The 14,554-nt window shown below is 35.4% G+C and overlaps 2 protein-coding genes across 2 annotated transcripts in view; one reads left to right on the top strand and one right to left on the bottom strand.

Annotated features, from left to right (window-relative positions):
* LOC129271228 (UV excision repair protein RAD23 homolog B-like) overlaps window positions 1-9,799 on the top strand; it is an 18,028-nt gene extending 8,229 nt beyond the window's left edge. Inside the window, exons 5-8 of the mRNA XM_054908609.2 lie at window positions 361-463; window positions 1,059-1,195; window positions 3,250-3,540; window positions 4,715-9,799. Coding sequence (XP_054764584.2) covers window positions 361-463; window positions 1,059-1,195; window positions 3,250-3,540; window positions 4,715-4,813 — 630 coding nt within the window. The 3' untranslated portion in view covers window positions 4,814-9,799. The remainder of the gene's footprint in view (window positions 1-360; window positions 464-1,058; window positions 1,196-3,249; window positions 3,541-4,714) is intronic.
* On the bottom strand, window positions 9,287-14,527 carry LOC135155913 (uncharacterized). Its single transcript, XM_064106396.1, has 3 exons — window positions 14,325-14,527; window positions 11,820-13,398; window positions 9,287-10,743 (listed from the first exon to the last, which is right to left on the bottom strand). Exon 2 carries the CDS (start codon window positions 13,353-13,355, stop codon window positions 12,369-12,371), a length of 987 nt encoding a protein of 328 aa, XP_063962466.1. The 5' UTR covers window positions 13,356-13,398; window positions 14,325-14,527; the 3' UTR covers window positions 9,287-10,743; window positions 11,820-12,368.
* Window positions 14,528-14,554: the final 27 nt, after the last annotated feature.

Raw genomic sequence — 14,554 nt, 5'->3', positions numbered from 1 at the left:
CTGATTGATGAATTGATTGATTGGTTGGTCGATTTGTTTGATTGTTTGGATAGTTGATTGATTGCTTTGTTTTCTTGCAATGGTTTGCAAAATTGCCCCCCCCCCCCAAATCCCTAATTGTTTTAATTGGTTGGCTGGTTGATTGAATGTTAGATCAATTTTGTTGGTTGATATATAAATTGATTCTCCAGTATATCCATTGATTGTTTGATAAATTGTTTGTTTTAAGATTATTTGATTGAGTCTCCATCAGAGCAATTTCTATTGGAGAAAATGTAAGGGATCATTTATAAACCTGATTATAAAGGTGTTTGTAAACACTACTAGTGTATAAAATTTGGTCATGGCTTTCTTATACAGGGTATTCCAGAGTTTGTTCCAGAGTCAGCACCTGAAACGCCTGGAGGTCAACCAGCATCACAGCAATCATCTCAACCATCATCACAGTCCTCATCTCAACCAGGTAACTAGTTTTATTATCTTCTTTAAAGGATATTCTGATTTCAGGTAACCACTTGAGGTCTCAGTGGCATAATAAAGAAACCAAACAGGTATAGTGCCAATTATTTTTGTTTTCATAAATCACCTCTTTCTTGATATATCATAGAAATCGTACAAACAAAGGTAATAAAATATAAACCCAGGATATCTTAACAAACAAGATACAGGGTAACAATAACATCCATGACATAGATGTGAACATAACTTTAAAAAAAATACATACAAGCAACAGAAGTATAAACATTAAAAAATGTATTTAAAGAGTAATGTGAGTGAAGTGCATATTTTGAAAAGAAAATAGAAGCATATAAATTCATCCTCAATACTAAGCCCTTTGTTTTTTTAATTGTTGTCCTTCGACCAACAGTATGTAGACCAAATCGGTTCAGCCCAGGTGGTATTAGACTATCTGTGAAGTAGATCAACTGCTTGTAGACCAGTTTAATATAAACCATTTGATGCGAATGACATTCAGTAATATCCCTATTTTGAAAACATTTCTCTCAATCACAGTCTAGTACTAAAGGTTCCTTTTTTTTTCTTTCTTTCTCTTTTAGGAGGTGAGATTCCTTCGTTGGAATTCCTAGTTCAACTTCCTCAGTTCCAGCAGTTACGGCAAGCCATAACTCAAGATCCATCCATGCTTGGTCAATTTATCCAGTCGCTAAGCCAATCAAATCCAGAGCTTCTCCAGGTAAATCATCTTGGCCCGTATTCTGAAGTCAGGTTTAACTTAGACCATGGTCTAACTCTGTGCTAAAATTATGGGAAGCCAAAAGTGTCAAAATTTTTATTACGTTGTATGTTTCTTATGTTTACTGTGCTCTTTCCTGATTCATCGATGGTGAAGAAAATCATCTATTTATACTTCCTAGACAGTTATGAATGATTTGAGAGCCAAATGAGGTGAAATATTATATCTCTACTGTTAGTGATTTATGTAACAATTGGCTATCCATACTTAAACCACAACTTTAAACCAGAGTTTAAGTTAAACCCGACTTCAGAATATGAGCCCTTTGGTTTAAGGGGGGGGGGGAACTGACCAACACTGTAGTGTTTCATTGACTGTGTGTCACGGATGGCTAGTGTCGTTAAAATAAACATTTTGATATAACTATTAGTAATGTAGAGGATAAATAAACCTATATTTTCTATTTGTGTAGAGACACTAAAATGCTGATAAGAGGAAAGGAACCTATTTTACTTCTTGGTATTAAACATTTGATTATTGCGGGATGTCTGTATTGAGTAGCAAATCAGTGTGTTACTATGCAAATGGGCGTGTATTACAAGACTACGCTGCTCAGAATAGTGCATTATGGGTATTGAACCTGTCCAGATTTACCTGTTAAGGACTTGAGATATCTTTTGGTTTGTATGTGCTAACTTAGTATGTGTTTTAATAAGGTTTTGTTAAAGCAGATATGAACCAACAGCCTAAATAGAATAATCTCCAGTCCCCAACCACTCAAATCTAGCCAGGTGTCTAACCTATAATGCAATATTCTGAGCAGTGTAGTCAGTCTTGTAATGTAGGCCCACTTGAGTGATTATCACACTCATTACCCCTATACATTCCTACCATAATGATTATGTTACCAAGTAGCAAAATCAGTACTTTTCCTCTCAAAAACATTTTAGTTTCTCTATGCATGTAAACTTGTGGGCTAAATTATTATCTGTTATGTCTTAAAATGTCTTTCAAGTGGAGGCATTGAGTGACCTCACACATAACTGGTCATTTCGCTCCCCCTTTAACCTGTTGCATCTCAAAGATAAGCAACAAAGTTGAACATTTCTGTATAAATTTTAGGGGAGATTTATGACAACAAATATTATTGCAGCTGCTGCAGCAGCAGACTTTCTTTTCATCTGGCTGCAGAAAGCTGTGGAATATTCAGGTCAATCAATTCTTTACTACGCCAGCATAAGAATATAATGAATCTTTGTTTGCCCATTGTTTTTTTTTTTTTAATATCTGAATGTTTGATGTTGATAATATAAAGCATTTATTATCATAACAATAGTTTGACTAATTTGCCTCTCCACATCATTCAGCTTTCCTGTTGTGTCTTGTGTTGAATGCTAAATTAGTTGAGGGATGATTGATTAAAGAGTATTTCCTTTAATAGTCTTTTTCCACCTTTGCCAATATCAGTTTTGAAAGGCCCTAAAACACATGTAGGTTTGTGAGCAATTGCGTATTTGAAAAGATTGATTTTGTTACTGATTATCTAATCAAACCTTTTTTTTCATACAACAATGATGATGATTAGTCAACTTTATTGTGCCAGTGATTGCAAACCAAGTTTCCAAGTGGGTGTTTCATAAAGCTGTTTGTTAAGTTACGCACAACTTTACGCACGACTGGAACATGATCTTAGTTCCTAACTCAATTACATAGGGATATCAATTGGCATGAGAAAGGGTTACCAATCGTGCGTAAAGTCATTCGTATCTATTAGGATTTTTAAGGGGAGAGTGACATTAAATAGGATTTTCCCCCCAGAAATAACTTTTTTTTTAACTATGTGAATGATGATTTTTGGTTTTTGATTTTTTTTTTCTTCAAAATGTTAAAGAAAAAAGTATTTTAGGCTTGAAAAAAGGATAAAAAGGATAAAAGTAAGATATAAAGAATAGGATTTTTTCACTATTAAGGTTGGCAGCTGTGCCTTTGTGTTACAGTACCACCTTTGTTTTAGCAATAATCTCCTACCTGATTTCTCTTTCCCATTGGTTTAGATGATAAGTGAGAGGCAGGAAGAGTTCATTGCCCTGATTAACCAGCAGCCTGATGCAGCGGCACAACCTGCTTCGGGCGGTGGTGGTGGTGGTGGTGGTGGAGGAGGGAGCAGCCAATCACAACCTACAGCACAGCAGCAGCAATCCTCATCACAACCTACCAATCCTCCCAGCCTACAGGCAGGGGGACAGCAAGGTAGTGGAGGTGGTCCAGGTATCAGGATGTCAGCTGAGAACCCAGGTGTCGCATACATTGAACTCATGCCAGAAGAGAGGGACGCAATTGAAAGAGTAAGGACATATTTTTCCCACCAAAGGGCCTGTTTTGTAAATGCTTCTATCATAACTGTGACATTATTGCAACTACCATGGTAACCTTGATTTTGATTGGTTGCTGAGCATTGTTACCATGGTAATTGCCATAATGGAAAAGTTACCACAGTTGTACCTCTTTATGACCTCTTTGTGGTTCTATAATGATTTGATATGAGAGAATTAGACCACTTTGATTATCTTGAACTCCCCAATACAAATGGATTCAGTAATGATAAGGTATCGTACATGATGACAATGTATCCATTGAGCCACTCTCTGCACTTACAAATTCAAGTCACACAACATGTAATAACGGCACAGTTTAATATTATCTACCATTTTTTGTCTCGCCGGCAATGCAGAGCAATACTAATATAGGTGCCACTTTTCAGACTGCTGCGTCATTGTCAACTGATCGTCTTGCAGGAATTTCAGGTCACATGACTGAAGTCAAAGGTCATTTAGGGTCAATGAAATTTGACCAAGTTGGGAGGGTATTTTATGGCATGCCACCATAACTTTGAAAAGTCTGTGAATCTAGTTCATGAAACTTGGTCATGAAGGTAATCAAGTATCACCAATTATTTTGCACAGTTTCCAGATCACATGATCAAGGTCATAATTCACTTAGGCTCAATGAACTTGTTGTTTGCCTAGTTAGCACTGCTGCTATATTGATTGGCATAGTGCAGGCAAGACTGCCAGAGACACTCCACTTGTTGTAAAGCAGTAACAAAGTAGATGGCTAGAGGTCCTCCCTGAATACACCACCCTTATTACATGATGGTATTGTAACATGTGAATATCTGTAATAAATTCCTTGGACATCATAGTTGATAAGATGTCAAGATTTGCTGATGCGCTTATGACATAACACTATGAAGTATATCACATCAGGAGACTCAATTTAAATGCTGATAGAAAAGGTTCACGCAATATAGGGATTAATAGATGGAATACAGAACATGAAAGAGAATCTGCTCCATTGTTAGGCAGAGGCAGTGATTCAAACTTAGTGGTAATGATTTATTATTTTTGGATCATACTTAAAAACAGCCTGATGATAACATGGATATCCTCTGAAATGAATATCGTATCTCTAAACATACTTTTTATGTTTTTCTTTGTTTATCCATTTTCTTTTTTACAGCTGAAGGGCCTGGGTTTCCCAGAACAGGAAGTAATAGAAGCCTACTTTGCTTGTGACAAGAATGAAAATTTAGCTGCAAATTTCCTCCTTCAGAACTGAATCACCTATTATTATTATAATTATTATAATTTTGCAGAAGTAACTAATATTGTTTCCTTGGTCACCAGGGACTGTTATTGTAATGTTACTAAAGAATCAAGTATCAATGAAGCAGATTGTTTCTAATCAACTCGATATCTTTTTAATAAGCCTGTCACACACTACACATTCCAATTATAACGCTATTTATGAACAAATCACATTTTTCATTAAATATGAAATTTAAAAGATGTAAAATTATTTTTTGAGGTTCAGCATAAAGCATGGAGTGCTAAGATTGGAATTCTGCTTTGCTGCAAGCTTTGTGGTCACACTAACTTTTAAATCAGCTTTATATCCAGCCGATGATGACATCATTTCGATTTGGGGTTGAAGTTGCTGCTATTCCTAAAAGGGGGGAGGGCTTAAAATAAACTGAAAGTTTGATTTCAGTACTCATACCACTATTTGGAAATCTTGATTATTAAGATTTTATAGGTTGGAATGTACATGTCAAACACTATTACAATTTTTTATTTATCAGATCGCGAAAGACTGTGTAGTGTATGACAGGCTTTAGTCGCATCCATGATCCATGGCTGTGTTTTGGAAATAGTTGGTGGATTCAAAGTTACGCTCAAGCAGCGTTTGTTTTTTTATATCTCATAATCCGTCTTGATGACTACACAGTAGACAGGCATTCGTGTAGCATAATATAACCAATCCAGTGTTGTCTTATGATACCATATGCAATGGAATCTGTGCCACTCAAAATCAAACTCAGCTCTTTGTGAAACAGTGCCCTCTACTGTCATAATTTAAATCACTGTTGTTCAGTGCTCAATGACATAAAATTTCACTGAGATCTTGGCTTCAATTTCATCATAACTGCTGCACTCAACTATATGTACAATCCGTTGAAAAGCATTTACAGTTGTGCTAAACAGTTAGTGTACCCCACCACAAAATGGACTCCTTCATGCCGAATGTTGAATGTAGACAACAATATACCACAATGGTCGACAAGCCCAGAGAAACAAACTTTGTTGAATGTAAAATTTTATCACCTGACTTCACAATTAAATATCTAAAACATGGTAGAATTTGAACACTTTCAATGTGTTCATTTTCTGGTGGGGTTCATTAATTTCCTCACCACTGTATAATCTCTTAGGGAAAAAAAATTAAATTTTACTTTTTCACTTCATCCAAATGGTTTTAAAAGCCAAGTGAGTTTATTCAAAACTATTTGTATGGTGGGACTTAAAAAAACACTTTCCTTGCATGTTGAACATTGGATGTACTATGAATAAATATTTTATCTTTTACCACCAAAAGCATACAAAGAATTTGATGAACACAGAAAATATAATGTGTACATTTGACTTTGAAATTATTATGTTTCAATTTGTTCTTTACATGTCAAGGAAAAATTTGGTATGTTTATTTATTATATCCATTAATCTTGGAAAAGGAATAATGCTCTTATATACAGTTGACTGGGAACTACCCTATCGAACCATCATTTTTACTCCCCCCTCCCCCATTCAGACCTATCCCATTCTTTTTTCCCCGTACAGTGTAGTATCAATCTCTCCTTTCTCATAGATTCACAAGGTCTTAATCAGTAGAAATAACAATAATGATTTAAACTGCTCAAGTAGGAATGATGAATATTTGAACTTGTCACCAAGCAAAAGGGTTCTCACTTAATCTACCCCGACATTTTTTAAAATTTTGAAAACAAGGAATTATTATTGATTGGTTGTGTTTTTCGACATTGGCTTCATTGCATGCTCTGTACAATTACACTTTAACATTGATATGAAACAGACAATTTTCAATTAGTTATGATCAAAAACACAAAGCTGGTCATTCGTTCCTTGCATATGATGCTGTTTATTGTATTGAAAATACTAGGAATGTTGAATGTTTTCTTCTATACCAAGCAAATATTATTGTTTGTTTCTATATGTTTTTGTTTTTTTATAATATTGTACAAAGTATTGATCAAAGATTATCACCTCTAGGGACTCGATGAGTGCCATGTTGTAAAGTGATAATAGTACTTGATGAGAATTGGTTAAAAGTTTTGGTCATGTGATGGCATAATGCAATAGCAGGGTGCTACATTATTATGTAGTCAATGTAGGCAGGGGCAAGCAAATCTATTCAATGAATTTTGTGGTACCCATAATTCTCCATCTTTCTTTTTTAATATTCCATTTATTTTGACTTAGCAATCCATGAAAGGAATCAATAAATTGAGTTGACATTGGATTGTATCTATTATTTAGCATATCATTTTCATTCTTTTCACATTTTTCATTTCCTTTTATCTCTCAACTTTAAATTTGGATCTCTTGATCTATTACGTTATCAAAATTAAGGATATTCTTAACCCTAATTCTCCCTGGGGCCATAATGCCCCCCCCCCTCGACAATTTTTGCGATATATCTGCTGCGCAAAATTGTTTGACCTCGCCGCTCACTGACTTTTTACTTTCAAGTCTCCCGCAAATTTTGAGACCAAATTTATGACGCCCGGGTACGCGGTTACGACATTACGCAACATTATGTAAGTGCATGTCAGACCCAAAATTGCTCATAAACGTGATTTCATGTACAAATCCAATGCAAATTGTGTATTTGGCCAAAATTCATAAATGTATCATTATTTCTACTTTTAATGATCAAACTTAATTAATTTTGCCTTGTTTATGATTAGAATTAAGTTTGGAACGATTTCCATTGAAAAAACAATAAAAAACAAAAAGTAAAAAAACAAGGAAATACATAAGAAATTTAAAAAACAATAAAATACATAAGAAATCGGTTTTGGTACTAGAATTTTTTTCATTCACAATTGTTAGGAATGCTATAAAGAATATTTTCACCCAAAAATAGCATTCTAGGAGCTTTATTTAGTGAATCAGAGCAAAAAGTATGATTTCATGAATAAATTAGCATAATTAATTCATATAAAATAAAAATATATGAATTCAGTGAAATTTGCCAATGCAACTGCGTAGATTACGTCATTCTCTACCATCATGCAAATTTTCGCTGTGATCGCGCAATCCACGGCCGAGATCTTAAGGGGGGGGGGCCATAATGCCCCCCCCCCCCCCCCCCCGGGAATGACAAGAATCAGAATACCCCGGGAGATTGAGGGTTAAAAGTTTCCACAGAAAAGTTTGATATTTGCATATAATTCTTATCGTATTCCAATCATAACAGACCATGTAATTTTGTCTCAAACCATATTATTTAGCATGAATTACAACCCTGTTAAAACAATTCAAACAACCGTTATGATTACCATGATGTGTTGCATGTTCAATGTGAACAGACCATCAAAGTTGTAAGCAACAATCAATTTCTGCCTTTTACTTCACTGTTTGTCCAAATGGGTCTCTTGTGTAGGCAGACTATTTTCTGATTACATAGTCTTGACATAGTCTTGATATTTAGTTCACTTAACCATTTATACTCTGTTCCAACTAGTGAAGTTGTAGGTTTGAGAAATGATTTACAGAAAGAAGGGTTTTGGGGGGATAGTCATGATTTAAGCTTGCCAATTTAATTTCATAAATGCTAACTATTCAATAGTTAAAGGAATTTAGCATTCTACAATCTTCTGTTACAGTGTCCATGCTTTGATTAATATTTGTTTTTATGAAAGATATTTTGTTGCATGAAAAGTACATTAATGATACTGTTTGTTTTGGACATTACGTAGGTCTCATATCCTCATAAACTTGACACAATTAAGCAGCTTAAGGGATAATATTGTTGGTTTTACATCCTCATTTATGGTCTTCATATTCTTTCCTATAGTAATATGCCATGTTATTCTTCTGATCTAATTCTAATAAAGCATTTAACAGATATGCTAAGTGTTACTCATTAAGAAGTATTTTGCACTGGGTTTTTTTTTCCAAAAAATATTTGAGGTCCGAATGAAAATATTTAAAAAAAATGATTGGGGTCCTGGAATAGAATTAGGTATGGTTGGTATTTACAATTTATTATCTGACTTTTGTGTATGGTATGTGATACATCTTTTGTGTAACAAGGCCTTGACATGTGTCTTGCAAGAAAGGCAACAATGAAAATACTTTTTTTTTCAGAAAAGAAATACCATAAGCTTTTAACAGGTTTGCCTCCCGGAGGTAATCAATATGATTCACAACTACATGTACAGATATGCATGGACACCTTTTGTGCTGTTTTGTTGGGGTCTTAAGCGGTTTCAGACGTTCTCGCCACTCACGATAGATAGCGCTAACAGTCACCAGTGGTGATCAGTAACATGTCATTCAGACGTTATCATCACTCACGATAGATAGTGCTATCATTCACCAGTGGTGATCAGTAACTTGTCATTCAGACGTTATCACCACTTGCAATAGATTGCTACAGGCGATCAGTAGCATGCCATCCAAACATTTTCACCATTTTGCGATATGTGAGATGTGTTTGGTTCCAAGATGACATCTGACCTTCAACATTTCTCTCCTGGATCGAAATTCCTAAATCTTGTTTTTCGTAAATTTGTGTATCTTGTGTACTTCATTTATTTATTGTACACATGCAAAAACAGGGATGACACACTCATTTTCCCCTTTAAATTGTGAGAATATAATCTCAATCTGTAAAAGTATGTGCATTAGATACAGTCCTTTTTCACATTTTCGTATTAATCATAGTTTACTACAAGGATTCAAAAGCAAGAGTTTTACTAAAGTTGTCACGATATCTAGTTCTTATGTTTAGAATATTCATAATTTATGGATAAAGAGCTGAAATCTCAAAGACAAGGAATATGCATTCTGAAAATTAGTCCAAATATATGTACTTTTCTTTTACCCAGTATTTGAAATGACTAATTTGCTAAATGTACATTTGTTGGTATCTGAAAGATTGTTTGATACTTACGACAACATATAGTGTAAATATCTCAGAATAAAGGCAAATTGATCATTTTCTTTTTGCTTAAATGAATCCTGTTTGGAATGTGATCCTTATTTCATTGACTGTTCTTGACGAATATGTAATGCAATATACCTTCATTCACAACTTGCATGCAGTGAAAAACTTGCATCAGGAATGCTGCAAATTATAGTGATGAATTTATTTATTTTCATGCACACTAAAAAAACGATTGCTTGGGTGGATGGACAAATTCTTCTTTCTCCTGTCATAATTTTTTATATTCCCTTATTTTGCTGGAGGAAATAATCATTGGTAAGTTGTCATGCAATGACAGTTACTACAATACTGGCTAGTAGAGCTTCCAAGTAGTACTGATTTTCAGTATTTAGTACTATATAATGAAAAGAATACTGATGGTTTCAAGCAAAATCCTGATTTCTTAATTTTTAGTTTTATGTGTTGTCCACTTGTCCTGTGAAAATACTGAAGTCTTATTCGTTTTCAAGTCACACTGGTGCTATATGCAGAGTAAAGTTTTAAGTATAAGTTCAAAAACTACAGATCGTTATAAATATACCCATTCTTTTACAGTAAACTGCCCTCAAAGTAATTTTGATACGCTTGAAATCAGATCTCAATATTACATTCCAGACCTATAGATGTACACGTGATATTGTAAAAAACAATTTTTTTGTGCAATATTTTATAGGTAAAATCTAGGAAATCTCAAAATCAAGTGTACAATTGAATCATGTAAACCCCTCGAAAAAAGCTCTGCAACTCAAATTTGAGGGATGATATATCTTTAGTTACTGTAGTATAAAAGATGAAACTAGTATCATTGAAAATCTTCATTATTCCTCTTCACAATGATGTGCCATCTGCTGTGATTATGTAATCATGGAATGTGCAGTTACCCTGATTATAGGGAAAAAGTCAGAAGTAGAATGTTGCAAAATACATTGTTTTCTAACCAGAGTCTCCATTTCTACATGTAAAGAATTTTAACCATGCTGGCTAACAGTGGTGTACCGTGGGTCACGGCATTGGGGGGGCACCCAAAAAAATTTTGAGTCACTTACTGATGCGAGCGCGAAGCGCGAGCTGAAAATTTTTTATATTCAGACCTAAAAAAGGACATTATAAGCAAATTTTTTTGTAATCATGATACGTACCTGTCTAGCTAAACAAACAATGCGAGCGCAAAGCGCGAGCTGAATTTTTTTATATATTGACCCCAAACAGGGTTATTTTAAGGGCTATATTTTAGGACTCCATTAAGAGTATACATATCTCACAATAATCATCTAATGCGAGTGCCAAGCGCTAGCTGATTTTGTTTACATCTAAACACATGAAGCAAATGTCATTATAATCATGATTTAATAACATACGCATCTCACTAATCAAATATTGCGAGCGCGAAGCGCGAGCTGAAAATTTATGAAATTCAGACTTGAAGAGGGGCATTTTTAGGCTTGTTTGTAGGAATTCACTAAGACCATATTTTATCAACATAAACATGCGAGCGCGAAGCGCGAGCTGAATTTTTTTTATATTCAGATCAGAAAAAGGGACATTTTTAAGGACCGATTTTAAGAATTCATGAAGAGCAGATACCAATCCAATCCACTAATGCGAACATAAGCATGGACAGGAAATGTTTTACATTTAAGACCTTAAAATGGGGCAATCACTTTAAGAAGTCATGAAAAAGAAGCATATGTCAGTACATAAAACAATAATAACTCGAAGTGCGAGGAAATATATTTGGTTTATATTAATTTGAAAACGTGAGGCTTTAGTATAACAGGATTATCTCGTTAAACAGACAATTCAAGCACCAGGAACAATGAAGACATAGGCCTTGAGCAAATTATGTTCATAAAGTTATCAAAAAATGTTTCTTATGTAATATAACATAACATGATTATAATATAACATTATAATGAACAATAACTTCTCCTTTCCCACTACGTTTCTCTTCCTTTCTCCCTCTTTTTCTCCTTTTCCCCGTTTTTTTTTTTTTTTTTTTTGCCAGCCGATTGGGGGGGCACGTGCCCCCCATGCCCCCCCGTAGTTACGCCACTGCTGGCTAAAATGCTTAAATGCTATTGGGATGGTCATAGTTGAAGGCTAAAGATTTAAATTCAACATCCTAAAACTTTTTTAAATGACAAGGTTCAACATTATTCCAAACACATTCAATCCATTACGCAAATAAGAATACAAAATGTGTGGATTTTCAGGCATCAGTGCATCAACATCATTCAAACTTGGTCCATCCTCGAAACAATTGGAAATTTGGCATTGGAAAGAATCAATTTTGCAACATTTCATTTTTGACATTACTGCATATTTATCATGTCTGCGCATTCCATGATAACAGCATTATAAATGACACATGATTGTAAAGAAGAATATTCATGCTTACCAATGATACCATTTTTACATACATGATGATGGCACACTAAGAAATTTATTACCGCTCAAACTTGAGTTGCAGAACTTTTATTGAGGGGTTTACATGTGAGAACAATTCATTCGAAGTTAGGCTAAATCTGATTGACACAGATTTCACGGCATCATAGGCAAAACAGGTTTATTTAAGTAGAGCATCTCTTAAGGTGAATGTTTTTTATTCATGGTACACTGCATAAACTGTTACTTCACCAAACCAATCCTTGTTTTGTTTCGTCACAGACAGAAACCCATCTGTCTTGGTGTCCCAGACACAGCGGCTTGAACTGACCATATCCTGTCCACATTTTAGGCATATCGTTGCCAGTGAGATGATCTTGTAGCGTGCCAATCGCTGCAGTTTCACCTGGTGTTTGATGGACTCTACCAACCCTTTGGCAGCATGAGCAGCTTCTTCTGCAGTAGCTGATGAGTTTGCAGAGAGACTGTCAAGGGTGTTCTCCAGGTAGTCTTCCATCATCCTGCGGATATTTCCCTCCACCTGATGGAAGTTGTTCCTAGGATCCATACGATACGTATTCTCATGCTTCACTTCCTTTTCTTCCAAGAACTGATGGCAGTGTCTGCTCCTACCCTTGTACCCAAAATAGTAGTCTGAGCTTGGTGTGATCAGGCTACTAGAAGAGTCTGTGTGATAGGGGTATGTACTGCGCTTGTACATGGACATCACTGGATGGCGAATGCGAACCTCTCCTTGAAGATCCCTGTGGCTGTTAAAGCCAGGAAGGGACAGAGCTGATGTCCCCTTGTGGCCATGGATATGACCACTGTCTGACCAATTATCCCACTCTTTGATGGCACTGTTGTTACCTGAAGGATTCTGTCTCGAGGCATTTGTCTCGGCTCTTGGACGTGACACTCTAAAGTTGCGATGAGTCTGCCCCTGTGCTGCAAATGCTTTCTGGAAATATGCATCATCAAAAGACATTGATCTACGTCTGCCACTGTTTGGCAGCTCCAATCCCCCTCGATCGTGGATACCCCTTGGTTTGGACTGTCCTGGAGGTTGGACTCGATGAAGACCTGGTCTAGGTCTACCCTCAGGTTTCTTGGATGTTGGAGCTACAGGAGGTAGGGTGGTACCACGACTACCATCCCACAGCTTTCTTGATTGCATTACCTTACTGTAACTTGGTGTTGCCATTCCTTGAGTAGCATGATCTTCACCATAAAGCCCGAATACCTACCTATAATGAGATGAAAATAATCAATTTGTTTTATTCCTATACTTTTTATTAGATTCTTTACTCTGTAGGTTTGTAAAGAAATGAACCGTGCGAAATGAATATAAAAAGGAATAAAGAAATGTTATCATATCAACTGCAGATTGATTCAACAGGATAGTTCATGTAAATTAATTTTCAGCAGTAGTTTTTCATAAGGGTTTTCTGTTTTCTCTCCATAAATTTACCCTATTTCCTTTACAATTAAAACCAACACTTTCAGATTCTTCAAACCGACAATACCAAGGCTGCATAACATAAAAATTATTGTAAGTATCAAGTGTATATAATAATGTTACACCCCTAACAGTCATAGGAAGGTTGAGACCTTGAAGCGAACCAAGACCTTGACAGTCAAAGGTAAATGCATCAAGTTAAGACATAATACCAGATTCTGAAGTTTCTATTACCCATCTGATGGTAAGGGGGGGGGGGGCAAGATTTAGTCCTCACATCATTTCACAGTTGGGGTAAAAGAAATATATATAGGGGTGTGATAAATAAAAAGAGCTGAAAAAGCTGAATAGTGAAAAGCTTAAAATCAAAACCCAAAAAGCTGAACTCTCACAACCCCGGAAATATCATACAGTAATAAAAATATCACAGAAATTCTGAAAGCCTCATTAACTTCTACACATATAAATTGTGGAAATATTTCAACATGCAAAACACAGCTAGTGCATACAGAAAAGTAATCACAAAATTCAAACTACTTATTTCTGTTGTTTTAATATCAAGATTTAACAATTGGCTGATTAAAGTAGGCGCAGTTGAATGGCTTTTAATTAATTAAATATATACAAAAAGGAAAGACCCACCCCCACTTCAACATACTGCAGTATGTGTGAACCCACAAATAATGTATAGATAAAACATAGAGTAAAACTTACAGTGAAATATCACCCAGATATGAGACCTCCCGAGTTTGTGTAGCTGCTCGACATACAACCAAACTGACTGATGCTTCTTAACTTTTGTAGCAAGTTGTTACCAGCAACCCAAATGAAGTAAGTGTTATCAAACAAATAAACAGCTCATCAAATCATAGTGAACCATCGATTGATCTTACTATGACCCCCCTCTGTTGAAGATTGTTTGCGGAGCTCTACAAAAGAATAAT

Source organism: Lytechinus pictus, chromosome 11 (assembly GCF_037042905.1).
Source record: "Lytechinus pictus isolate F3 Inbred chromosome 11, Lp3.0, whole genome shotgun sequence".
Taxonomy (NCBI): domain Eukaryota; kingdom Metazoa; phylum Echinodermata; class Echinoidea; order Temnopleuroida; family Toxopneustidae; genus Lytechinus; species Lytechinus pictus.
This window is presented reverse-complemented; position numbering and strand designations above follow the sequence as displayed.

Coding starts and splice junctions, on each gene's coding strand:
- LOC135155913 (XM_064106396.1), bottom strand. CDS start 13,355: ATGGCAACACCAAGTTACAGTAAGGTAATGCAATCAAGAAAGCTGTGG.